The sequence below is a fragment of the Gallinula chloropus genome (assembly GCF_964237585.1).
Source record: "Gallinula chloropus genome assembly, chromosome: Z".
Lineage (NCBI taxonomy): Eukaryota > Metazoa > Chordata > Aves > Gruiformes > Rallidae > Gallinula > Gallinula chloropus.
Genome location: NC_140089.1, coordinates 19,110,681 through 19,138,621, shown reverse-complemented (window position 1 = coordinate 19,138,621; position 27,941 = coordinate 19,110,681). Strand labels below are relative to the sequence as shown.

Sequence of the window (27,941 nt, the reverse complement as noted above, 5' to 3'; positions counted from 1 at the left end):
CGGCCTCGCCATGACGGCGGAGGAGAAGAAGAGCCTGGAGTGCTACAGGCGTTACATCGAGAAGAGCCTGAACCCCGTCTTCATCCTCAGCAACATGACGGACTGGCTGTCGGACGGTGAGGGGCCGCCAGCGGCTCGCTTCCCCCCCGCGCCCGCGTCCCCCCCGCTGCCGGCGGGCGTGGGGAGCTCTCCCCTCCCCTCCCCTCCCCGCCGCCACGCCGGCACCCCCCTGACGCTCTGCCTCTCTCGGGCTTTTGCCAGAGGTGAAGGAGCGGGTCCGCAAGGAGGAGGAGGAGAAGGGGGTGACGGCGGCCGCCGCGCTGTTCCTGGATGCCGTCCTGCAGCTGGAGGCGGAGGGCTGGCTCCGGGGCTTCCTGGACGCCCTGGTTGCAGCAGGTCGGTGTTACGCTGGCAAACGCTGTCGCCTCCGCGTCTCCTTTCCCCGCCGGAGCCGCGGCCCGCGTCCAGCGCCGTTCCCTTATCCTCTGGCGCTGGGTTTTGTCACATCAGACGGGGTGCAGTAGGGAAACATAGGTCGAGGGAGGATGGAACCCCTCGAGTGCTGCGTTCAGCTCTGGGCCCCTCACTGCAAGAAAGACACTGAGGTCCTGGAGTGTGTCCAGAGAAGAGGAACCAGGCTGGGGAAGGGGCTGGAGAGCAAACCTAACGAGGAGCGGCTGAGGGAACTGGGGTTGTTCAGCCTGGCGAAGAAAAGGCTGAGGGGAGACCTTATCACTGCCTACAGTTACCTGAAGGGAGGTTGTAGAGAGATGGGTGTTGGTCTCTTTGCCCAAGCAGCAGGTGACAGGAGGAGGGGGAATGGGCTCAAGCTGCACCAGGGCAGGTTCAGATTAGACATTAGGAAAATATTCTTCACCAAAGGGGTTACCAGCCACTGGAACAGGCTGCCCAGGGAGGGGGTTGAGTACCAACCCTGGATGCATTTAAAAGACTGGTAGATGAGGTGCTCAGGGATATGGGTTAGTAGAGGATGGGTATGGTTGGACTTGATGATCTCAAAGGTCTGTTCCAACCCAGTATTCTGTGAAATACAACTTGGATGGCACAAGGAAGTGGCTGGCTGAAAGGAAAGCTGAAACAATTTGATTATGGGGAAACTCAATGAAAGATGAGGGGATGCAGGATGAGGCCTTGTTGACAGGAGGCCTATCTGAGTGTTCAGAGAACAAACTGATATTGTTCTCACCAAATCTAAATAAACAAATCTCACTCCTCTGGAAGAGAAAGCCAAATGGGTTTCAGAATTTGAGTGTGGGTTAACTGGTAGCACTCCAGGACAGAGTCTTAAATTAGAAACTGATTTTTAAAAATTATTCACAGGTCTTAAAAGTATGTTTCCAGAAGTAACTAGCCATGAATAGTTCATAAATGAGATGATTGTTCCTCAGTAGCTGTAACTACTTAATGAGTGCTGTCCTAATGCAATTTCCTTTCCAAACGGTGACAGAAGAGATTCTGAAGTGTGAAATTACCAGGGTTTGCCAGCTTTCCTCCATACATGAAGGTTTTATCATAGATTCTTGATGGTGATTTGTTAGGTATCTTGAATCTGAGAATCTCATGCCATAAGCTGGTTTTGTTTTCATTTACTATTAACTACAGGTAGTTACAGCACCTCAGTGATCGAGTATTACAAAATTTCTTTTAACTTGTATGTAGCCCACTCTCCTCTTACAGGAAATACTAGATCTTCTTTGAACATGCTGATAGCTTTCAGTTCGGTGTATTTACAGCAGAAAACTGAAAAAAAATGACCTGTGGACTCCAAGTGCTATCCCAAGTGCCTATTAGTTGGGCCTAAGATTAGAATATTGCACCTGCCAAATGCAAGAGCAATGCCAAGATAGGTGATAATTAGATTGGTGGTAACTAGATTGAAGACACTGTGGTGGTAAGTATCCACACTTCTCTCTTCTAAGGAAAGTAAGAAGTTAGGCAAACGCCTTCTCTTTGCCCACAGTTCCTTTGGGACTCTGACCTGCTTTCTTTCACCTCTTGAGACTACACAGCAAATCATACAAGTTCTCTAAACATGATTTCCTGCCACTGCCTGTTCCAGGACAGCATTTTCAGCTGTTTGCTGCTGTCTAGGCTGTCAGGGACTGACCTGAGTCCAATACGATAAGGATTTTTGAAGGGGGGTGGAGCCAGGACTAAAAGGTAAAGGGCTGGTGAAGAAAACAGGAGCAAAGGTGTTTGTGATTCTGAGCAGTGTCCCATGCTCCCTGAATTCCCGTGGAAGAATACTGAGGCCTGTGGGCATCGGAGGATTGTGCGGATCAGAGGAAGGGGTTTGTTAGGATTGCTTGGGTGATGTGAGTTGTGACACTGTGTAGCTCTTTTCTTCTCCTTGCAAGTGTCACTGCTCTTCTAGCACAGGGTTTTTCATTTTGTACATACAAACGCTGTAAAGGAAAAAGTAATTTAATCTATAAAAATTGTTTGCAGCTTACCTAGATTTTTGTCAGTTACAGGCCACAATAATTTTAATTTCTCCACGGTGACTAGAGCTATCTGGGGCTTTTTTTGCCTTGTTCCTGTCTATTCTGGCTAGGGATCAAATTCATAGTAACAATTAGTCTTTTTTTCTGAAAGGTTACACTGGACTGGCAGAAGCAATTGAAAACTGGGACTTCAGCAAACTGGAAAAACTGGAGCTGCACAGACAACTGTTGAAGCGAATAGAAGCAACAATGCTGGAAGTCGATCCAGTGTTACTCATGCCCTACATAAACATGTGCCTGATAAACAGGGAGTGTGATGAGATCCTGCAGGTACAGTTAATGATGAAATCCTGGCATTTGCCAAATTTTGCTGTAGAGCAGTGGTGGCTGCCTCACTTGCAGCATGAACGGGTGCCCATCCATCGCTCTGCTGAGTGAGGAGGGTGGCTAGACCCTCCCTTGGGGAGGAACTTCATTTCCCTCAGCCTTGAGGAGGCTTGGCTGCGTGGCTGCAGCTTCTCACAGCAGTGCTCTCTGCGACACCAGCGCACCTCCATCTTCACCCCTTGGGCTCAGTGCACAACGTGGCGTGAGAAAGGGTCGCAGGCAGGGAAGCAGGAGGGCATGACTTTGGCATTGACAGTGCTCAGCTGTATGCCTTTGTGGAGTCCAGGCTCCATGAAGAGACCTCAGAGGCTCTGGAAGGTGCCTGATTACAATGAATAGCACTGTGCTATGCCTTTGAAGTAGACCCCCTTTCTGGAGTGTTCACACTGCATTAACCCTGAAAATACAAATGAAAGTAGGCAAAGTGGCATTTAGGTGTTGCCTAAATTGATCCCTGCTATCTTGTGGGGTCTGAAACTCCCCTTAACTGTGGCAATCCATACAAACTTTGTGTGGCTCTGATTTTTGTCAGCACCCAAAGGGATGCTCATTGGGTGAAATGAAATTTCTGATCTGCAGTCATTATCTATACCCCATGTTACAGAAATCAACATAATTTTCATTGTCTTTGAAGGTGAAGCCACTCTTACCCAGTTCTAGCTCAGTGTTGATGACTGCTAACATGTGATATTACCAAACACAGTGATTAGTAATCGTAGATGCCCAGACCAGTTTGGATTGGAAGGGACCTCAAAGCCCATCTAGTTCCATGGGCAGAGACACCCTCCACCAGCCCAGGTTGCCCAGATCCCTGTCCAGCCTGGCCTTGAACAGCGTCAGGGAGGGGGCAGCCACAGCTTCTCTGGGCAACCTGTGCCAGGGACTCACTGTCCTCACATGAGAGAATTTCTTCCATCCATCTTGTCTAAATCTCCCCTCCTTCAGCTTAAGGCCATTACCCCTTGTGCTGTCTCTCCATGCCCTTGTAAACAGCCCCTCTCCAGCATTTTAAATTACTGATGCTGTGTGAAGGAGTTTGTTAGGTGTTCTCCCCTTTTGCAACTCCTGAGAAGGACTGTTGGCAGTTATTTTATGTCTTTGGAAAGGCTTTTGCACCTGACCAGACATCAGGGCTGCCATGAATGTTGTACATTTGTATTTTGCTATTCTGGAATGTTTTTTCATCAGTTTGGCCTTAGGGGTTTATGGCAGATATTATGACTTATTACAAGGACCTTGACAGATGAACATTCACAGAATAGGTCTGTGAAGTTTCAGACCTTGTGAATACTTAAGCAAATATTCTACCTGTTGATGTAGTCTGGGTAAGCTTAGTGTGTGTCTGGGCTGGCAGAATTGCAGCAGTAGTAGTTAAAAGACTGAATTTTATTAGAAACCTTTTATTCTGTGAGAAGGAAAGACAATTTTCAACAGAACATCAAACAAAATGAGATGGTCAATGGAAGAACAGTGTGTTTTTTTCATTCAGAAACTCCAGCAACTTCTGTTTGTTCTGTGTGCAGATTAGTGAATCCAGAAGCAAAGCGGCCGGGATAACTAAACTCATCGAATGTCTGTGTCGGTCAGATAAGGAAAACTGGCCAAAAAGCCTTCAGCTGGCACTAGAAAGTACAAGCTATTACAATGCAAGTGAACTGTGGGATATGAGAGAAGGTAAACTGCAAATTGTTTCTATGATGCTCTCTTTCTGTTCTTGTACCAGACAGTAAGTAAGTATTTTTTTTTCCAGGAGAACATGGCTATTTTTTAAAAAGGATACCACCAGACAGTATTGCTCATTGCTGTTTAAAAATAAAACCTTTTTTAAAATTAAAATGCCTTTCATATAAAATGAAATATAGGATCTTCCCCTAAAAACCATCAAAATTTTGAGTATTCGTCCTCCCATGTGGAGGCAAATGTGCTCTTTCTCCCTCTCCAAAACCAGTGCTTTGTGATCACCTGTTCTGTTTGCAGTGAGCCCAGTGACAGTTCTTCTGAGAAGTAATAATTTTGGGACAAAAGAAAATTTTAGTAAGCATCTTTGGAACCTCTCTTGATAATCATATGATAAAATAAAGTATGGAGATAGTCTTACAATTCCTGGGTTCTTCCAAAAGATGCAAGGAAAAGGAGAACAGAGTCTTTAATTCTTTGATCTCTTGTGTATTTTTCATGCTTGTGTAATGCCCATGCTACATCTGTAATTGTGCCACTAAGCACAGACAATGTAACTTCCTTCCTAATTTATTATCTCCCTTGATTTTTAAGGGATAGATAAATGTGCATTGAGTCTGTTGGTCTTCTAAACCAAGAATGTCAGTGGTATCCACCTTACTTGAAAGGGAGTCTGTATGTAGTCTTCCCATGGCAGCAACCAAATCCTTCACCTTCTCATCCCAGCAATTACAATATTTTAAAATCAAAAGGATCAATAATGTGCCTTTTTTTTTTTTTGATTGTTCAGAAAATGGCAAAGATGTTGATGGTGTAATGACCAATGCCTCTGAGAGCAGCTTTGAAACAATATCATTTTCTGAAGAAGCAGAATGTGATAATAATCTCAGTGAAAATCTCTGTCCAGCTTCAGGTAAGACTCAGCAGCTTAAAAGCGTTTGTGGCCTGAATTCTGTTTCCTTAGACTCCTGAAGGATGTAGATGCAGTGTGCCACAAAGGAAGGTACTGAAGACCTAGTACAAATCTGTAACTAAACCATATACCTGTCTTCTGGTTTAATGTTTGTAGGACTTCAGATTGGGCATTGCACATGTTAGGGGTTGTCCCTTGTTTACCACATTCTTAGTGCAAAGTTCTCCTGTCAGCATATTGTCAAAGAGGTCTCCAAACACAGAACTGTTGATGCACCTCTTCCTTGATATAAGTAATTAATATATGACCTGATATTAGCCAGTTTAGAGAGCTAGATGTGGCTGCAGAGGATTTGTGCAGTGTCTGTCATGTCTTGTCTGGCAAATTTTGCTCCACTAGTGGTTTCTGGTTCCTGTTTCGTAAGCGCAAACCCTCCACTATTTATGTGTTAACTTCAAAAGTCGGTAGAGCAGAAGGCTAAAATGAATACTGGATGCATATTTGGGGGAAAATAAGCCCTTTTGTTTTCTTTCAGTGTTGAAAAGGACCAGTAGAGGTGAGAGTTGCCAGCCAAGACCGTGAAATGAATATTTTAGGAAGCTCGATTGGGTGGTTACAAAAGTACACTGTCCAACCTAGGCACACCTCTTGTCTGCTGCTTATGTGCTATAAAAAGGGTTGTCTGTCAGGGAATGCTCTGTGTAGACTGTGAGGACTCTACTTCTGTGATTTTAGATAGTAGCTGTATGGGGCACAATGTATTTTACACTCTTCTGTTGCAAGAGTCTTCACAAAAATGTGGTTCTCTCCTAGAAGGAGTCTGCCAGTCTCCATCTGTTTATGAACCAAAGAAGGCTCGGAGCTACCAGACTGAACTTGCACAACCTGCTATCAATGGCAAAAACACATTGGTATGTGCCCCCACAGGTAAGAAAACACATGTTTCCTAGAAAAATTCTCTTGGTAGAGGGCTATGAAGGATACAGAAGGGTGAAGGTTGGGTCAAACTGGTTTAGCTTTTTATTTAAAAGCAATCTTCCTTGAAGGACTAGGCCTAGATACATTCTGAAATGGATGACCAAAGGCAGCAAGACATTTGTGTCTCTGCACTTCAGAGCTTGTACTCAGATTTCCATGTTCTGATCTCTGCTTTCTCACTCCCTGGTGTGGACTTTTGAGTCAAAATCACTCAATGAGCTCTGCATGTCTTTAAGAAATTTGGCTTGCAAGTTGAAGGAAAAATAGGGTAAGCAGTCCTCAGACTCCCCTGTCTTCTGCACTTCGATGCCTACAGCATCAGAACAGCACAGGGAACTGTTGCAGTAGCTCAGGATGGAGTTAACACAAACGAAGCTCAGCAGCAAAGGAGAGGCCAGTCAGTGTTTCTCTCCACCTGTGTTTCCATGTTACTAGCCTGATTCTCTCCCAGACACTGGAGAGGCAGGAAGGCAGAAGGGCTCACCGGGTGCCCTGCACAGTGATCCTGAGTGCTGATGGAGATGTGAGAGGAGCACGGCTGCATGGGGACAGATGGAAGCTGAAAGTGCCTGGTGCCTGTACTGTAGTTTGATTTGATGTGGGAACACAACCACCCTAAGAGCAGAAATAGACTCAGTGATTTCAAAGAACTCAACACCACAAAGTGATTTTCCTTCCCAGTGACCACCATGTGAACTGGGAGTATGAGATAAAGGTATAGTTACCCACCTGAGTAAGCAGCAAGCAAGTCTTCAAATCCGTCCCCAGGGAGTCTGGAAGCATTACAGCCCCCTTGTCAGCTCCCCATTGTTACAGAGCATCCAGGTGAGACAGGCTCATGCTGACAAATACACGCTTTCATACCAGTGCTTGTTCTTTCACATGCTTTGTTTAAAGGATCTGGGAAGACTTTTGTGTCACTTATGATCTGTGAGCACCACCTCCAAAACACACCTGCGGGGCGAAAGGCAAAAGTTGCCTTCCTGGCAACGAAAGTGCCAGTGTACCAGCAGCAGCAAACTGTGTTCCAGCAGCATTTCCAAAGAAGTGGGTAAGTGTAATTCTACCTGGTGGCTTCCTCCACAGAAAATAAGCTGCCCCTTAGGTCAGGGCTTACTGGTGATAAGAATGGTGTTAGGAATGATGCCTGATGATAAGAATGGCATGTTACTCTGTAGGCTTTCCAGAGTCTGAGGTCTGCTTTTGGGGAGTTTAAGCAATGAGTGTGCAGCTTCCATGGAAATGGCCAAAGTATACCTGTGATTGCCTCTGGAAAAAGGTGAAGTGTGTTCTCTCTTGAGACTCCTTTCAGCCCTGCTTCCAAAGACAAGGCAGTTCCAGGATGCAGCAGTGGGATTCCTTTTGTCATTCTCAAATAGGAAGGACACTCTCTCTTTCTCCTTCAAATAGACCCAAACTTTGGCTTTTCAACCGCTAGTCAGAAGATGACAGCCTACCTCTCAGATGGGATTTAAAATTGCTTAAGGAAGTATCAACAGCCTATAGCTTCCAATTTTGAAGGAACTGATAACTGAACATCCACGTGTGTTTCCCTATAGTTGTGAGAAAATGAGGCTGCTGACAGATAACATTTCCATGCTGCCAGACATACACAGAAAAGGGATGAAGGGCAGGATCTCCAAATACAGCTTACACCTGATCTGATAGGACAGATCCAGCTTAAATGTACAAAATCACCAGCTCTCATATCTAAGATATTTTAGTTAATAGAGGTTTAAAATCCAGTTGTTTACTGCCAGCATGTTTTTTCCTCAGCTTCTGTGGGTCAAAGACATCCTTTTTCATACCATATCTTTTGCTTCTTCTTCCTAGATACTCTGTTCAAGGAATTAGTGGTGAAACTGTTGCAAATGTCGCCGTAGAAAAGGTTATAGAGGGCAGTGACATCGTTGTGCTGACACCCCAGATTCTTGTGAATAGCATGGAGGAAGGGATCCTTAGCTCCCTCTCCGTCTTCACACTGATGATATTTGATGAGTGCCACAACACGACAGGCAACCACCCTTACAACGTGTTAATGAGCAGATACCTGGAACAGAAATTTGACTCCCCTGCCAACCCGCTGCCTCAGGTAAGACCCAGCCTGTCTGTGGTGGAAATGCTAGGGAGAAATATTTTGCAGTGCAGCTAGCAAAGACTGAAGTCTGGCCTCCTGTGTTAACCTAGCTCAAACTCCCATTTAACAGTGGCTGCAAGTTGTAGCATTTGAACACTTTTTCCCTCCTCCTGGACACCTCCAGGCTCTTCACCCATGTTATATCTCCCCTCCAGCTGCCAAGAAGGACGGATCAAGCATGACCAGGGTCCAGAGTACTTACTTAAAAGCAAACAGGATTGCTGGGCTGGGAAGAAAGCTTGTGCCCCAGAACTTAGTCATAGCCTCATCACCTCTGTGGTGCTGTCTTCTGCAACAGTAAACAGTGCCACTGCCTCCCTGACAGGAGGTTTTGGTCCAGCTGAGAATACATCTGTGAATGCATGTGCAGGGCCATTCTGGGGGTAGATTTGCTGTTTCTGTATGTGATGGGCACTGGGAAATGCAGCTGATTATGGATTTTCAGTTTCAATACTCTAAGCTTGAGTGCCTTGAAGAAGGTTTGAATGGTTCAAGGGTTGGCTCTCAAGATTTAGTCCTTGCACACATGCTTACTTCAGCTGCCTGTTTTGTTTCCTTGTGTTTGAAGGTGGTGATAACGTGGCAGCTGGTAACAGTGTCTCCTGGGATTTGTTTTTGTTTGTTACATCAGAGCAACCACTGCTATTCATGTGTGTGCTCAGATTGTAGGTTTAACTGCTTCTGTTGGAGTTGGTAGTGCCAAGACCGTCGCTGAAACGATAGAGCACATCTGTACCCTTTGCTCCTACCTTGACATACAGACCATATCCACTGTTAGACAGAACATACAGGACCTGCAGAGATTTGTGAACAAGCCAGAAACACGTAAGTGCTCTCTATTTTCCCATGAGATGAAAAGAACCATAATTAAGGCAGCAAACCAATTCTCCTCTGGTCAGGTGAAGTTAATACCTTAAAGCTAAGCTAGAGCTTTGCATTCTGCTGGCTCGACAAGAGTTTAAGCATTGCACTTATTGCTGCCCCATAGCAAGGCAGAGCCCATTTGGGCAAATTTTCTCTTTGCTGAGTTGCACCACAACCTCATGTTCTTAGCAAGTAAAAGCCAGTGCTGTTCTGACAGTGAAGTCTGGGGGCTGTTTCTTTCCGTGTTACTGCAATGTTCGTTAACAACAAGCTCCATACGTGGCATTCCTCTGTGCAAGGACTTGTTCCTGCACTAACCAGGGAAATGTTTCAGTCATTCAGGCCACTGACTTGGGCTTCTTGTCTCTAGATGTCAGATGTGTTAAAATGCGAGCTCAGAATCACTTTGCAGACATTATCTCAGGCCTGATGTCAGAGACAGAGGAATTGATGAGGAAGATTTACACAGTGGGTAAGTTACTGTAATGAGCCTGTAATTTGGCTTTGTTTTTTGATTACATCATTGTGAATCCCCATGGCTGCTAGAGCAGTCATTCTTTTCCCACTCTTTTCTCCCCCTTCTTTCTTCCTTGCCTTTAACCAATATTTCTAAATAAGAGATTACAGGGGAAAGACTATTTTTCTGTTATACATTATTAGTTGGATAATCAGAAGTATTTCTGCTTGGCTTTCAACCTGTCTTTGCTGCAGCTAAGGATGGTGTGGTTTTGACAATGCCAAATCATTTTGAGTGTTTAAAGAATCTGAAACAAAACTACAAAGGGCTTGCTTTTAAAATGAATGAGCTGGATTTCATTGATGAGAGATACCTGTATCTTATAACTTGAGCATTTCTCCAAATGTGTCATACCTAAATCTGGCTCTGTGAAGGAAAACAAGGAAGCTCTTGGTTGTGGTGTTACTCTGAATGTTGCAATTTCTTCTTTCAGCAGAAGTTTATTTTCACACTTGCTTCTTTGACACTTCTCATATTTTCTCTGGCCTCTCTGACTTGTGCTCAGGGTTATTTCTGGGGATGCCCTTGCCACTTTTCTGGTCAGCATTTTGTCCTCTTTATACCTCTGAGTACTCCTGTTTGCACAGTTTATCAAGTCTGTGATATTTCCTATTTAAAAGTGTTTAAGGTAATTTTACAGAGGAGGATCTGTGGAATGCAAATACCACCAGAGTGTGCCTCAACAAATTTGAGAATGTGGTGGTTGGAGGCCAGACACCCACCAAAGTCGCTCTGTTGTGTGCTCTGTCCAGCACGTCTCAGCTGGACAGGGAGAAAATACATATTGAGGGGCTTAGGAGTCAGGATAAGGACAGGGAGAGATCATTCTTTGACACAGTCTCCCACCACATCCTTATCACTAAATTGGAGAGATGTGGATGTGATGGGTGGACCATCCAGTGGATAAGAAACTGGTTGTGGTCAATGGGTCTATGTCCAGGTGGAGGCCGGTGACAAGCGGTGTCCCCCAGGGGTCTGTCTTGGGACCGGTGCTCTTTAACATCTTTATCAATGACATCCATGATGGAATTGAGTGCACCCTCAGCAAGTTTGCAGATGACACCAAGCTGAGTGGTGTGGTTGACACAACAGAAGGAAAGGAAGCCATCCAGAGGGATCTTGACAGGCTGGAAAGATGGGCCCGAGGGAACCTAATGAGGTTCAACACTGCCAAGTGTAAGGTGTTGCACTTGGGCCGGAAGAATCCCAGACACAGATACAGACTGGGAGAAGAGCTTCTTGAGAGTAGCCCTGCTGAGAAGGACTTGGGGTTTGTTGTGGATGGGAAACTTAACATGAGCCAGCAGTGTGCTCTTGCAGCTCGTAGGGCCAATGGTATCCTGGGCTCCATCAGGAGAGGAGTGGCCAGCAGGGACAGGGAGGTGATTGTCCCTCTCTACTCTGCCCTCGTGAGGCCCCATCTGGAGTACTGTGTCCAGGTCTGGGGCCCCCAATACAAGAAAGATGTGGAACTGTTGGAGAGGGTTCAGATGAGGCTACAAAGATGATTAGAGGGCTGGAGCACCTCCCCTATGAAGAGAGACTGGGAGACCTGGGCTTGTTCAGCCTGGAGAAAAGAAGGCTGCAGGGGGGCCTCATTGCAGCCTTCCAGTACCTGAAGGGAACATACAAACAGAAGGAGAATCAACTCTTTAAAAGGGTAGACACTGGCAGGACAAGGGGGAATGGATTAAAACTGAAGGAAGGTTTAGATTAGATATCAGGGTGAAGTTTTTTGCAGAGAGAGTGGTGAGGTGCTGGAACAGGCTGCCCAGAGTGGTGGTGGATGCCCCATCCCTGGAAGTGTTCAAGGCCTGGTTGGATGGGGCTCTGGGCAACCTTGTGTAGATCCAGGCCTGGAGGTTGGTAGCTGTGCCTGTGGCAGGGGATTGGAGCTATGTGATCCCTGGAGTCCCTTCCAACTCAGACCATTCTGTGATTCTATGATTCTGCAATCAGTGTCATGGGCAAAACGGACTCAACATGGAACAAAATGCACCTAATTTATTACATACCACCCTCTGCCCCAAAAGTACCCAATGAAACCAGAGTTGGATAATGAAAAATAAAAACCAAATCTCAAAACACCTCCCCCCACCCCTCCCTTCTTTCCAGGCTCAACCTTATTCATGATTCCTCTCCCTTTCCCCCATCCCATCCCCAGGGTGGCACAGGGAAGGGGGGGGGTTTCCATCAGCTCATGAGAAGTTGTCTCTGCTGGTCCTTCCTTCTTAAAGGGAAGGTCTCCTCACAGTCCTGCTCCAGCATGCAGTCACTCTCACAGGAGACAGTCCTCCACTAACTTCTTCAACACAAGTCCTTTCCCACAGGGCTTCAGCTCTTCACCACTGTCCCCAGTGTGGGTCCCTTCCATGAGGTGCCAACCTTCAGGCACAGGCTGCTCCAGGATGGTACCCCATGGAGTCAAAAGCTTCCCCAGCCAACCTGCTCTGGTGTGGGCCTTTCCATGGGCTGCAGTTCCTGCCAGGAGCTTGCTCCAGCATGGGCTTCCCACAGGGTGACAGCATCTTTTATGTGTCTCCACCTGCTCCACCATGAGGTTCCCCACAGGCTGCAGGTGGGATCTCTACTCCCCATCATTTTCCATGGGCTGCAGGGGGACAACCTGCTCCACCATGGTCTTCTCCACAGGCTAAAGGGGAATCTTTCTCTCTGGCGCCCGGAGCGCCTCCTCCCTCTCCTTCTTCACTGACCTTGGTGTCTGCACAGTTTCTTAAATCTTCTCACTCCTGCCTCTGGCAGCAAAAAGCAGCTGCTTGTGGGTTTTTTCCTTAAATATGTTCGCACAGAGGTGCTGTGACCATGGCTGATGTGCTTGGCTTTGGTGAGCGGTGGGTCCATCCTTGAGCCCAGCTGGTACCTACTCTGTTGGGTCTAGGGAAGCTTCTAGCAGCTTCTTTCAGAAACCACCCCTACGGGCCCCACCCCCCACGCCCAAAACCTTGCCACACAAGCCCACAGCAGAGAGCTACATGGGATACACATCAGACCCATGGGTGGATATGCTCAGAATCAGCCTTGGTCTGTCCATCTCTAAATTGAAGGATTTTTCTGTGCTTAGGCTGAGTTTTACAAACTCAGGGCACCTTAAGCCTGTTTACCCCAGTTCTGTACTCTGTAGATTTCCCCTTCCCTACTTTCCAGGTACTGGGGAGTGAAGGATGTTCTGGGGCAGGAAGGGGGACTTAAATAAAAAAAGAATCAAACCCCAAGCATAACCACCACCATGCCACAGCCCCCACTCTCCCTCCCTCTCCCACCCGAAAAAATATCCCAAATCCAAAACCCAAGAATCCCCAACAAAACCCAAACACAGAGGGAATCTCAAACTGCATGCTACATGAAGCAAACACTTCTGTGGCTTACTTCTGCATCACAGTTCCTCTGGCATGAATGCCATTGGATTCCCTTCTGTGGACACTCTGATGAGTGAAGTTTGTGAAGCACTCAGAGCATGTGTGTGACAAACAGGTACTGACCAGTTCTGACTCAAGAGCAGGCCCTTGGATAATGTGCCTTTTAAGTGCTGTTTAGCAAATGCATTCTTAACTTTTGAGTAGCTGGTATTTCAAGAAGCAAAGCACATGCAGTGCCTTGAATACTGTGGGCTTCTTACAGGTGAGCGAGCTCTACTTCAGTTGCTAAAGACTCTGCAGATACATGTGTGTACAGACACCCAGTGGAATTGTACTGAGTTAATTTTAAGCTAACATCTTGGGATACATTGAAAGACAGGGAGTGAAGACAGAGCCAGAATCTTCTCAGGAGGTTCCCAGAGGCAGACAAGAGGCACGTGCATGAAGAGAAATATGTAAACAAGAAGAAGGAAGAACTTACTTGCTGTAATGGTGGTCAAACAGTAGAACAGATTGCCCAGAGAAGCTGTGGAGTCTCAGTCCTTAGAAGTACTTAAATCTATTTGGACACAAGCCTGAGTGATCAGCTCTAGGTCACCCTGCTTTGAGCAGAGGGTTGAGCTAAAGACCTCTTAAGGGGCCTCCCAGCCCCAGTGATTCTGCAGTTGTATCACGCAGTGTTCTTCTGCACAGGTGTTCTAGACCTAACATTCATGAAAAATGTGTCACCTTCTACCTAACCATTACAGTTATTTGTTATTTCTAGATGAACAAATGTTTGTTTATCCTTCTTTACTAGACAGCATCTCTCCAATCAACAAGAATGATTTTGGAACACAGAAATATGAACAATGGATAGTCTCCACTCAGAAGAAATGCAGACTGTTGCAGCTGGAAGATAAGGAGAAAGAGAGCAGCATTTGCAGAGACCTTTTCATTTGCACTGAACACCTGCGGGTAAGTCTTCATCTTCTGTCCTTCCCTGCAGAGATGGAGCCATCCTGTTCCTTCTGATACAGATATGTTCATGTAGGAGCAGGTTTTGAACCCAACCATTTTATTTGACACAGGCTAAAATGTAGTATGTGAGTATTGCATCTTAAGAGACCTTATATTGCTTGTGTTGTTGTGCAAGTGAAAGAACAACACAGGTTTGTAATACTTTAGCTAAAGAAACTTTGCATTCATCTGGTCTCCCATGGAAAATGAGATTTAAATGTGCCTGTCTCTCTCTCTGAGCAGAAGCTGAACGATGCCCTCATCATCAGTGAAGATGCCCGCATCGAAGATGCTTTAGCCTACCTAACCGAATTTTTCACTAATGTCAAAAATGGACCATATACAGAGTTAGAGAAGCAACTGACAGGCAAATTTCAAGGTATTTCACCCAGTAGCTGTAACAGTAACAGGGGAGAAGAGGGAGTATGGTACAAAATCCAAGTGTTTTCTTCAGAGAAAACATGGTTGTTATTCCAGAAACTTTGCACTTTGCAGAAAGTCCATGTGGGTGCAAATGCAGCTTTAGGGTAGACAGGGAGGATCTTACTCCTAGCGTAGGAGCAAAGGAAGTAGCTGCAATTGTAGGTGGATGCTGCAGTAGGGTCCTAGGCTTGAAGATAAGGCAGCAATGTCCTTAAGAGGGTGTGCCCCACATCAGGGGGGTGGTCTGTAATCAGGATTGCTGGCAGCATTAGATAATGCAACATACACGGCTCAGTTTTGTGCCAAGCCTCCTCCTGCCCGATGCCCCTGGATGAATCTCAGATTTCTGGGAAGGAACAGGTGGCTGTTGTACCCTTCTGGTTCAAAGTTGGAAGTTGCACTGTTGTGTAACTAGTGATGTAGCAGCAGTAAACCAGCCTGTGCTCTGGTGTGTTGTGGGGTTGACTGCAAATTAACATCACTGGGCTGTCTGCCCTCTAGTGTCAGTTGTTTCCTCAGGACAAACAGCATCACTCTTTGCAAGAACGAGTTTGTTTTGTTGCTGCCTTTCAACTCACAGTATGTCACAGCGATTCTCCCGTCTGCCTACAAATTGTGAGAGATTCAGAGGGGTTTTTTTTCAGGGAATTTTGTTGCATTTAGACACTAGCGTTCTTGGGTCGCCTCTGAAGGAATGGTATAGAAAATAAAAACAGATGCTATAGAGGATGTAGGTGTCAGCTGAAAGTTCAAGTTATTTTCTGCATTGAAGAAGGTAAAATATTCAAGACACTGTTGTTTTCTTCCAGAGAAAGAACCGAAACTGACTGCCCTCTCAAAAGATGAATCAAATGAGAATCCCAAACTGGAAGAGCTTGCTTGCATCCTGGATGAAGCATACCACTATAACCCAGAGACTCGCACTCTCGTCTTCGCTAAGACAAGAGCCTTAGTAGCTGTAAGACATTTCTTTTTAAAGCCCCTAAAATGGGAAGTGAGAAAATAATAACCCCTCATCTGTGGTGTTTCCACTTTGATCTGGAAGTAAGACAATACACATCTATTTGATGTTCCTGAGGAAAAAAAGAACCGATGCCATGAGACAGGATGAGTTGTTTGGTTTCATTTTGAGACTGCACCTGCAGTATTCTGTACTGTCCAGGGCCCCTCAGTTCAAGAAGGACAGAGAACTCCTTGAAAGAGTCCAGAGCTGGGCCAGGAAGATGATTAAGGGAATGGAAGACTTTCCTTATGAGGAGAGGCTGAGGGAGCTGGGCCTCTTTAGCTTGGAGGAGACTGAGGAGTGACCTCATTAATGTTTATAAATACGCAAAGGGAAAGAGTCAGGAGGATGGAGCCAGGCTCTTCTCAGTGATGTCCAACAATAGGACAAGGAGCAATGGGAGCAAGCTGGAGCATAGGAAGTTCCATGTGAATATAAGGAGGAACTTTTTCACTGTGAGGATGACGGAGCACTGGAACAGACTGCCCAGAGAGGTTGTGGAGTCTCCTTCTCTGGAGACATTCAAACCCCACCCGGATGAGTTCCTGTGTGATTTAGTCTAGGGGATCCTGCTCTGGCAGGGGGGTTGGACTAGAGTATCTTTCGATGTCCCTTCCAACTCCTAGTGTTCTGTGATTCTGTGAATTTGGTTTTTTGGGGGAATTTCCCCCTTTTTTTCCCTAAAAAATACAGCATAGGGGTAGTGTTCTTCATCCCTTCTTGCTACATGTTATAGTTAATCATTAAGCAGTCAGATTTTTAATTCAGGTCTTAAGTATTTTTAACAGGATGTGTTACAAGCTTTTTGGCTTCAATGTGGCAGTGTTATAAACCAGCAACTCTGCACTATTACTGACTGCATATCAGGGGGTATTTATGGGTTTACTGGAGGATTCCTATGGGTCCAAAGGAGCTTTTTGCCATAGCATGTGTTCTTGATCAAGTACTTTGTGGAGCGGATGTTCTCTGGACCCTTCTTATGCACTGGTCTGTTTCATACTCACCTGGGATCTGGGCTGGATGATCTTTTCTCTCCCTTCCAATACCTGTTCCCAGAAAAAGTTCGCGCTTGAAGTGTGCTGCTAATCATTACCTTTAGTAGGTCTTAGGCATTTATTGCAAGGTATCATAGTCCCTGGCTACTGTAAACAGATTTGTCAGCTGAGAGTCCCAACCTGCATTTTTTTCTGGATATAGACATGCTGGATGAATTACAAACTGGAAAAAAAGGTGGGCTGAAGTCCAAGTTACCCACATGAAGCATCTGCTGCCAATATTCCATTATAGATGTAAAACCTAGTGTAGCTATGCTGAATTTTGTTCAGAACAGCAAGAAAGAGCAGTTTGTAAGTAGCAACTCATTTCCTTTGGGTGCCAGAGGCATAGTATTCATTGATCTGTTGCTGTAAAAGGGATACATTTTGGAGCTGTGAAAGGCTGCTTGCTCTCTAGCTAGTCTTCAAGTTACAGGGTTGGGAAATGTGGAAATCAGTTGTGGAAAGGCTGGATCTGGTATCAGGTGTGTGACCCTTGCTTTCACACCTATTAATAGAGGTTCACTGTGGATGCACAAGTTCCACCTTCTTTTCTGCTCTTGGTTCTCAGAAGTATTAACTGTCTAGGTAAGCATGGGCTGGATCTACCTATCTAACCCAAACTGGCATTTCATCTGGACAGGGATCTAATTTCCTGATTTGCTTTCCAGGCTTTGAAGAAGTGGATGGAAGCAAACCCCCTACTGAGCCACATAAAACCAGGTGTGCTGATGGGTCGTGGAAGAAGAGATCAAAAAACAAGTACGTAGGTTTGCACTAACCAGTTGTGGGACTTACAGTGCTGAAATGGTTCTGCTCTTCTGTGTTCATCTTCTGTGCTCTTAAACAGCTGAAGGTCATACAGGTTTGCTTTATGCTTTCTTCCCCATCTACAAGACCTGTAACAATTCCTAAGGAGATGCTTGCTTTTTCTGTCCAGAGACAGTGACACTGTCAGTGACCCTTTGCTGCCAGATTCTTTTGCTAATGTAATTAGAAACTGCTAATGTGGCTTCTTGTGATTACTTCTAGTGGGATTTTCTTTGTTCCCTTTATAAATCCCTTTCATATTCTGTGTTTAGTGGCACAAAGACATTTTAAGGTAGAAGGAAGATACAGATTAAATTAATTATGCATGGCTTAAATTAAGAGTTATCTTGGGCTCAAAATAGGTAAGATGTATGCATCTCTCTAATAAATACTAAGATGTATGCATCTCTTTAATATTAAATAGCTAGAATGTATGCATCACTCTCATAAAGATGAGCTAGGTGTTGTTTCTGAAATGGTGCTTCCCAGGATGACAGTTCTTGTGGCACCTCAACAGGAATTCCTGCTTGGTGGGTATAGCATGAAGCCATCTGGATATGCAAACGTGAGGCACTTCTGTAGCTCAAAAGGCCATGCTCATTTTTAGTCACCTAGGCAAGAGAAGATGAAGGAGTCTTGCTCAAGGAGCTGTTCAGCGCTTTTTCCTGACACGCTTTCTTGGTGCTGTAGATATGACACTTCCAATGCAGAAGGGTGTACTGGATGCATTCAAAACCAACAAAGACTGCAAACTGCTAATTGCTACATCTGTTGCTGATGAAGGCATTGATATTTCTAAGTGCAACCTTGTTGTGCTCTATGAATACTTCGGGAACGTCACCAAAATGATCCAAGTCAGAGGTATGGAATTTCATATTACTTTAAAAACCTCTTTTGGCCTAGAAATGGACATGAAGTGCTACTGAGTGGCGCTTTGGAAACACTATAGTAATATGTACATGTCTTGATATTGTTCCTCTGTGCCCTTAAGTGAAGTCAGATGAATCATGGCACCAGTTGTGACAAATGTGTTCACAGAACTGAGTCTGTGATACTGTGTGGCTTTTGTTTTGCCATGAAGATTATCAGTGCTGCACAAGGTTACTGGACTGCTGAGAACTGATCCCTCCAGTGGCTAATCATACATATGATTAAAACTAAAGGAAGGAAGGTTTAGATTAGCTATCAGGGGGAAGTTTTTTACAGAGAGAGTGGTGAGGTGCTGGAACAGGCTGCCCAGAGAGGTGGTGGGTGCCTCATCCCTGGAGGTGTTCAAGGCCAGGTTGGATGGGGCCCTGGGCAGCCTTATGTAGATCCAGGCCTGGAGGTTGGTGGCCCTGCCTGTGGCAGGGGATTGGAGCTCTGTGATCCTTGGGGTCCCTTCCAACCCATGCCATTCTATGATTCTATGATAAGCAGAAGTATACCTAGAAGAGCTGTAGTCAGAAGTAGGACCGCTGCTTCTGTCTTGTCTGATGAAGCGGGAGAAGACCCCGGCCTTGATCCTGGTGATTTTAAAGTACGGCCGGTAGAGGGGAACAAAGAGCCACACTAAATACTGTTCTCTGTTTAACATCTCCTGGTGTCCTAAAACTGCCCGAGTCTCTCAAGTATGCCTCTGCAATATTTTATGTTTTATCACCTGAGCAGTTAACTTCACAGTTTGACAGGACTTAGTGCTCTGTTGTATTTCGTTCTCTGCTTCCAGGGTTTGTGCTCTGTGATTTTCTTTTTTTTTTTGTCTAACAGTGACATAAGTGGTCCAGAATTCAAGTTTATGGGTGAAATTAATTAATTCTTTACAAGCCATTAAGGATGCAAAGAAAATCGGTTATGTCAGTTTTAAACTATACAGAATAATAATGATGTTGGGGGAACAGGAGCTAAAAACCAAATGAGAACATTTTTTCGAACTGAAATACTTATTAACTGGTAGGGGATCCCTGTAGTTCTTAGTTTGCCTGCAGCAAAAAGCAGGCAGGCAGCAGGCACAGACAGGTGGGAAAGATGGCACTTGCTGATTCTCTTTTTTCTTGCCAGCACTGTATTTCCAGTTCCCCAGGGTTTTTTGTGATATCATCTTTTAACAGACACCAATCAGCAAATCAGAAAACTAGTAAGTAAAACGAAGATGAGCTTCCTTCCTCTCTCTAGCTTTTGTTTCCACAAGAAGGCAGCAAGATGCTGTGCAGTAACCGAGTGTCAGGCATGCCTCAGCTCATCTGAGGCAGGCAATGCAGCACAGGCTGAGACATATCCATGCAGATACCTGGAAGGGGGCATATTGCTTTAGTTTGTGATGAAAGAAGAGTGAGCTGAGAGAACACTGTTTAGAAGCAGCATTATCTGAATCTGAACATGGGAAACAAAAGCAGCCACACAGAAAGTCCCTACTGCTCTGTTATGGTACAGCTGCTACTTTGCACATCTTAGCAAAAGTAACTAAAGAGGATAACTGTGTTGTTGTACAGGTCGTGGAAGGGCAAGAGACAGCAAGTGCATCCTTCTGACAAACAAAATAGAAGTGGTGGAGAACGAGAGACAGAACCGTTTTAAGGAAGACATGATGAATGAAGCTATTGAAAAGCTACAGAATTGGGATGAAACAAAATTCACAAGAAAGGTTTGTAGTCTGTGGGATTTTCATACTCTAAAGTACTGGTTCACTGTATGTTGGCCTTCATCTACCAGGGCTCTGTCTTCAACTAAGTGATAACCTGAGGAAAGGGTACACCGTATGTGGTTTCAGAAGTCCAAACCTAGACCAGCCGAGAAGGGATAGTAGTGTACAGCTAGCTTGGAGAATGACATCTGCATTGCAACTGTAAAAAACTTAGAAGTTGAGGTGGAATTTATATATACACATCTCTGAAATCCAGCATCAAACTATTCAGTCCACTGGGAGAAAAATGTTGTTGCTTCTGCTCAGGAGAGTAGGCAGGGAGCGAGGAAACCATGCACACTGTGGTGAGATGTCCACCCAAAGTGTTCAGAAACACTTCGCTGCAGGCCAGTACAAGTCCTTTTCTAAGGCTGGCTGTTGTCATGACAGGTGCTTTTTGGTTTCAGAGCATTGCTTTCTGGGACATTTCAAGAAGCCATTTCCTGGGACAGTAACAGAGTGGCATTTGGCTTTGTACATGCTCTTCCACCTGTGACTTCTTCTGCACTGCCTACAGTACTGTTCCTCTTTGCCTCAAGCAGTGTCTGGCAGATGAACAAGCCCAGCAGAACGCCTCAGCACACCTTCAGTGCTTTACATTGACTCTGCTGCATGCTGTGCACTTACCAGATCATAAAAAATCATGAGGACAGAAGAACTTCTGGTGCTGAGGAAGCATGAAAGAGGTGTCTTGGGCTAAGCCAATGATGAACTTCTGGTCAGGCAGCATGTGTGTCTTCTCTATGACCACCCCACCTTCCCAGGTGTCCTTACACAGTTGGTAGGAGGCTCTGCAAATGGAACCAAATGATGAGGACAGTGATTTATCTAGCTCGGAGGTGTTGCCAAGGTTAAGTCAGCCTGTGGTCTGCATCACAACCACTTCCATGGAGCAAAAAGGACAGGTCATTGTCATAGCAGACTCTCTCCTGAGGGGAAGAGAAGGCCCCATCTGCAGACCAGACCCACTTCTCAGGGCAGTCTGGTGCCTCGCTTGGCCAGGGTTAAAGACATGAAGAGACAGGTTCCTACTTGACACAGCCCTCAGATTATTATCCAGTAGTGATTTATCAGGTAGGCAGTGATGAAGATGCACCAAAAGCCTGAAAGTGATCAAGAAAGACATTGAGGCCTTGGGACAACTGTTTAAGGGGTCAGGCCTCTGTCCTTCCAGGAAAACCAGGAAAAGCCAGCAGATCCAAACCTGGCTCCAAGCTTGTTGATCACAGGTGAGTCTGCACACCACCAGGCCTGCTGGTGACAGTTGGGGTACACCTCTTAAGGAAGGAAAAGGATCTTTCTGCATCAGTATCTGGGGCTCCTTGAAAGAGTCTTAAATTAGATTTGAAGGGGGCAAAGGCTTCCTGGAGATAAGCCTGGGAATGGCATGTTAGTGTTTGAGGGATGGTGTGCTTGTGACATCCTTCGGTCTGCCACATCGTGGAGCAGGGAATGGAGATCCATGTGTCAGCAAAGACACAAGGATTATTGATGGATTAATAACCACAGGAACACCTGAGAAGACTCACATAGGAATTAGAGCCTCTACCCCAAGAAGGTGACTGTATCAGGAGCCCAATTGAAGTCTGGAGTGTATCTACAAAAACGCACACAGTGTGGGCAACAAATAGGAGGAGCTGGCAGCCGTTATGTAGCAAGGAAACTATGACAAAGTTGCAGTCATGGAGATGTGATGAATGATTTGAACAGCGTAGTGGTTGCAATGTAACTACACACTCTTAAGAAGGGATAAGCAAGGAAAGAGAGGTGGTGGGGTAGCCCTGTGTGTTAGGGAGTTTTTTGACTGTCTAGAGCTTGATGATGGAAAAAAATGGTCAAGCATTTACAGGTGAGAACCAGGGAGAAGGCCAACATGGCAGATATCATCATGGGAGTCTGTTATAGACCTCCCAACCAGGATGAAGAGGCAGATGAAGTACTCTATAATGGAGACTAGTCCTTGTTCCTGGGGGGAAGACTTCAACTTACCAGCTGTCTGCTAGAAATACAATGCAGAAACAGCCCAGGAGATTCCTGGAGTGTGTGGAAGGTGACTTCCTGAAACAGCTGCTGAGACTAGGGAAGGTGCCCCACTGCCCCTGTTGTTTGCAAACAGGGAAGGACTTGTGGCTGATGTGATGGTCAGAGGCTGCCTTGGGCACAGTGATCATGAAATGATGAGAATTTTCCATTGTCAGAGGTAAGGGGGGTTCAGCAGAACTGCTAACTTGAACTTCCAAGGGGCAGACTCCTGCCCATTGAGGAGCCTCACTGGCACAGTTCTTTGGGAAGCAGTCCTGAGGGCAAAGAGATCCAGGAAGGCTGGACACTCCTCAAGAAGGAAATTTCAAAGGCACAGGAGCCGGATGTGCCCTGTGCTGAAAGATGAGTTGGTAGGGAAGACAAATCAGCCTGGCTGAACAGAGAGCTTTGGCTGGAACTCAGGAAAAAAGGAGAGTTTATGGCCTGTGGAAGAAAGGGCAGGCAACTCAGGAGGACTACAAAGCTGACCTTAGGCTGTCCAGGGACAAAATTAGAGGGGCCAAAGTCCAGCTAGAACTTAATCTGGTTCCTGATATAAAAGACAATTAAAAATGTTTCTAGAAATAGAGCAGAAATGAAAGGAAGGCTGAGGAGAATCTCCATCCTGTGTTTGATGCTGGGGGAAACATAGTGACAAAGCCTGAGGAAAAGCCTGAGGCACTTAATGCCTTCTTCACCTCAATCTTTAGAAGTAAGACCAGTTGTTTTCTGGGTACCCAGCCCCTGGGCTGGATGACAGGGACAGGCATGACAGAACAACACCCCCAGAATCCAAGGGAAAGGGTTAGTGACCTGCCACTCCACTCGGACACACGTGTCTGTGGGGCCAGATGGAATCCACCCAAGGGTGCTGAGGGAGCTGGCAGAGGTGCTCACCAAGCCACTTCCCATCATTTATCATCAGTCCTGATAACTGTCCCAGTTGACTGGATGTCAGGCAGTGCAACACCCATTTACAAAAAGGGTTGGAAGGAGGATCCAGGGAACTACAGGCCTGTCAGTTTGACCTCAGTACCAGGGAAGGTTATGGGAAGATAATCTGGAGTGCCAACATGAGACACATTGTGCTGGGTTCAGCTAGGACAGGGTTAATTTGCTTTCTAGCAGCCGTTGCAGTGCTGTTTGGGAGCCAGGATGAGAGCAGTGCTGATAACACACCAATGATTAAGTTGTTGCCAAGCAGTCATGCTGCCCTGCTAACAAGAAGGCTGGGGGCACCCAGACAGGACAGGTGACCCAAACTAATGAAAGGGGCTACTCCATACCTATTACATCATGGTCGGCATAAAGGGTGGGGGGCTGGTGTGGAAGGAGTGCACAGCTCCAGGATGTACCATCTGGCTTCGGGGTGGCTCTGAGCTGTACAGCCTGAGTTGTGTGGGTCAGTGAGAAACTGCACCATGTGTCACCGGTTTTGTGTATTTTGCTATAAAGTCCTGTCACTGTTACTGCTCTCTCTGCTCTCTCAGTAACCCATCCTTAGCCCAGCCCACGGGGTTTGCTTTGGTCTTTCTTTTTTTTCCCTCCACCCCCTCCCCAACCCTTTTTAACCCTGTGGGGTGAAGTGAGTGGCTGTGCTGTGCTCAGCTGCTGGCTGGGGCAAAACCACAACACATATAGAAGACAACCAGGTGATCGGGGTCAGTCAGCATGTGTTCATGAAAGGGAAGTCCTGCCTGACTATCCTGATCTCCTATGACAGGATGACCAGCTTAGTGGATGAGGGGAAGGTTGGGGATGTTGTCCACCTGGACTTCAGAAGTCTTTTGACACTGTTTCCCACAGCTTTGTCCTGGACAGACTGGCTGCTCATGGTTTCACTGGTTGTACTCTTTGCTGAGTAAAAAAAGGGCTGGATGGGCAGGCCCAAAGAGTTGTGGTGAATGGGGTTAAATGCAGTGGGCAGCCAGTCACAAGTGGTGTTCCCCAGGGCTCTGTGCTGGGGCCGGTCCTGTTTAATATCTGTATGGATGATCTGGACAAAGGGATTGAGCTCACCCTCAGTAAGTTCTCAGACTCAAGATGCCCAGGAGTGCTGATCTGCTTGAGGGCAGGAACACTACAGAGGCATCTGGACAGGCTGGATCGATGGGCCAAGGCCAACCGAGTGAGGTTTGACAAGGCTCAGGGCCAGGCCCTGCTCCTGGCTCACAAGAAGCCCACTCAAGGCTACAGGCTTGGGGAAGAGTGTCTGGAAAGCTGCTGGGGGAAAAGGCCCTGGGGGTGCTGAGTGACAGACGGCTGAACATGAGCCAGCAGCGTGCCTGGGTGGCCACGGTGGCCACCAGCATCCTGGCTGGTATCAGAAATAGTGTGGCCAGCAGGACCAGGGCAGTGATCATCCCCCTGTCCTCAGCACTGGAGAGGCCACCCCTCGAGTCCTCTGTTCAGTTTTGGGCCCCTCACTACAAGACAGATGTTGAGGTGCTGGAATGTGTCCAGAGAAGGACAATGAAGCTGCTGAAGGTTCAAGAGCACAAGTCTGATGAGTGGCTGAGGGAACTGTGATTGTTTGGCCTTGAGAAAAGGAAGCTGAGGGGACACCTGATCGCTCTCTACAAGAACATGACAGGAGGTTGTAGCCAGGTGGGGGTTGGGCTCTTTTCCCAACTAAGAAGTGACAGGACAAGAGGAAATGGCCTCGAGTTGCCCCAGGGGAGGTTTAGATTGGATATTAGGAAAAATGTCTTCACCAAAAAACTGGTCAGGCACTGGAACAAGCTGCCTGGAGAAGTGGTGGAGTCACCATCCCTGAGGGCATTTAAAAGACGTGTCGATGGGGTGCTTAGGGACATAGTGTAGTGGTGGACTTGGCAGTATTACATTTGTGATTGGACTCAATCTTAAGGGTCTTCTCCAGCCTAAATGACTCTATGATCCTGTGTTTCGAGACTTTTGTAACAAAGCTCCCAGGAGAAGACTGGAATGAAGAGCAGCCAGTGCAAAAAAGCTTCGTACACAGTTCTGCCGTATCCCTGTGATCTTGCAGGTCACCCCTTGTTTCCAAACAAACATTTAGAGACTGACCTGTGCAGCGAAGGATTTCTAGGTCTTCTAGCCTCTATGAAGTTTCTTGTCCCACTTCTGAGGTTGCTCCTGTGTGTCTGCTCCTGCTTATTCTCAGAGGATTCTGTTTCTGCATGAGCTGCAGGTGCCCAGCTCCAGGCTCTGTGTGGTGCCTCTTTCTCTACCTGCAATTTCCATGGTCTCTGGAGCCTTCTTTCCAAACTGTGAGCTTCTCAGAGCAGCAGCGCTGCTTCTGCTGAAGGAAGTATCACATGACTTAAGTCTTCACAAAGCTTTAATAACATTAAGACCAAAGGGGCCATGGGTGGGTAGAAGGGAGCACAGAACAGGCAGTGTAAATGCTGTCCATCATGTAGTCTTACTCTAGCCTTGTGTTCCTCATCTGACAAATGCATCACATTTTTTCTTTGGTATGAGCTCTTACAACAAGGGATATTTTGTTTGCTTTTAAGTAACAGGTTCCCAGACATTATGTATCCTGAGTCATTTTTATACAGACATTGGGGCTTCTCTTAATTTCATGATGATCTTAATTTTTATTTATTTGTTAAAGATACATGACCTGCAAATGAAGGAAAAGATACTAAGAGATTCCAGGAAGAAAAGCACAAGTTGTAAGGTACTGGAAGGAAAAAAAAATCTTCTCTGTGGAAAATGCAAAGCATATGCCTGCAGTACAGATGACATCAGAGTTATAAAGGTAAGCCTTTGTATGCACAGTGTTGTTTAACAGTGTGGAGAGTAGCCTAATTTGTGCAAACTGGAGCAGAAGATAATTCTGAATAAAACAGCAAACCACAGGACCAGTCACATCCAGTTATGTAGCATATTATGATGGTAGTTGATGTTCAAGGAGTGCAAATATGTCATATGATTTGATTCCCATCAGTTTTGCTGAACCCCCTTCCGTTAGATACTGATGAATTTTGTGGAAAAATGTGTGATCTTCAATGACATCATCTACTAGTGTAACTGGTAGACATTTCTTTTCCCAATTAATGTAAGATCATAAGTCTTCCTGCAGTTTAGAGGAATTTCTCCCACCATCTATTTCTGCTGACTGAAAATGACCCATACAAAGTACTGAGATGGGCTCACTGTTCAGCTCCTTGGCATACAGGTCAGTTTCCAGTTTTGAAAGGCAAGGCAAATCATGGTTTGACAAGAGGAACCCTTTCATTCTTCAGTATTACTTTGTTTCCAGTTCTTAACATAGTTCATAGTGTTTCTATGTCTCTCATATGGGTGTTTTTATATTGTCCTCTTTCTGAATTTGGAGAATTTCTCCTTAGGCCCAAGAAGCCAACACACTCCACGTGGCAAGTGGTGATCATGAAAGAGAACTTTTCCTGGGCACTCTGAGCTCTTATAGTTCTGAAATGTGTTGTTTTGAAGCTGCTTCTGTTTGTGCTGTCCTGACAAGTGCAGGTGTAATGTGATAAGGGGCTTCAGGCTACAGCTGAGCTTTTTTTTTGTTTTTACCATGTTTTTGGCACATAGATCCAACTCACTACTCGTCTTCATGGGGAAGGTCCGCAGAGCAGGTGCTGGGAATCGCTCAGCCTTGTGAAAACCTAGCTACATTTTGACAAGTAACAAAGGACATCTAACACCCACCTCTGACTTGGTCCATTTTGTGCTGCCCATGCATCATGTAATCCTGTGCAAACAGATATGAGAATTCAGAAGACTCCTCAAAAAGAGGAGTAGTCTGTTTAGCACTCTGTAAATAACCCCTGACAATATTTTAATCCCTACAATCTCTCTTCTGTCATCGTTCAGCCCATGTATTTAATGAAAGTTGCCTAAGAGGAACTAGCCTTTTCAGTTTCCAGCTCAAATTATGTTTCCAGATTAATTTAACATACATAATCAAAGCTTTAAAAAAACATAAACAGCAACTGTAACTCCTTTTATGGACTTTTTTTACCCCTCTGAAGGAATTGCCTCTCACCTCATGGAAAGCTGGGGTCAAACAGTGAAAATGAGTAGGAAGCAGCAGTCTTTTCATGTTGTCCAGATGAATCTGTTGGTTTATGCATGAGGCTCAAATACTGCATGTTTTTTAGAGAAGTTAACTAAGTTAAAATACGTATAAGCTGGTGATTTGTGTTACATAGTAATTTTGGTTAAGCCCAGGCCTGGGCCTTTGTAGTACCTGGTATTTAATGACTGGGGAGAAAAGCCATGAGGCTGGAAGGTGAGACCCCTGATTGACAGAAAGCACTGTATCAGTGAAATAGTATTTGTGAGGGAAAGGGGAATGTCAGGAATAAAAGAATGTTGTTACATACAATTAAATTCTTCTGGAACATGTTGTTTCAGGAATCTCATCATACTGTCCTAGGAGATGCATTCAAGGAGCGTTATATAACGAAGCCTCACCACAGACCAATGCAGTTTGACTGTTTTGTGAAAAAAAGCAAGATGCACTGCCAAAATACTAACTGCCAGCACGACTGGGGAATCATAGTAAAGTACAAGACATTTGATGATCTACCTGTGATCAAAATCAAAAGCTTTGTAGTAGAGCAAGTTGAAACTGGGGCACAAATGGATTTCCAAAAATGGAGAGATATTAATTTTTCTTTGAAGAATTTTGATGCTGAAGAAACATCCATCTGA

The 27,941-nt window shown here is 45.6% G+C and overlaps 1 protein-coding gene across 1 annotated transcript; it reads left to right on the top strand.

The window, feature by feature from the left end:
• Window positions 1-10: 10 nt before the first annotated feature.
• Window positions 11-27,941, top strand: RIGI (RNA sensor RIG-I; the record flags this gene model as incomplete). The annotated part of the gene is made up of 18 exons (XM_084278371.1): window positions 11-116; window positions 262-396; window positions 2,617-2,795; window positions 4,376-4,526; window positions 5,320-5,442; window positions 6,256-6,369; window positions 7,318-7,471; window positions 8,254-8,512; window positions 9,220-9,382; window positions 9,792-9,893; window positions 14,115-14,272; window positions 14,558-14,693; window positions 15,547-15,695; window positions 17,446-17,536; window positions 18,275-18,445; window positions 20,056-20,207; window positions 25,870-26,016; window positions 27,642-27,941. The coding sequence occupies 18 exons, from the start codon at window positions 11-13 to the stop codon at window positions 27,939-27,941; spliced, it is 2,790 nt and encodes a 929-aa protein (XP_084134497.1).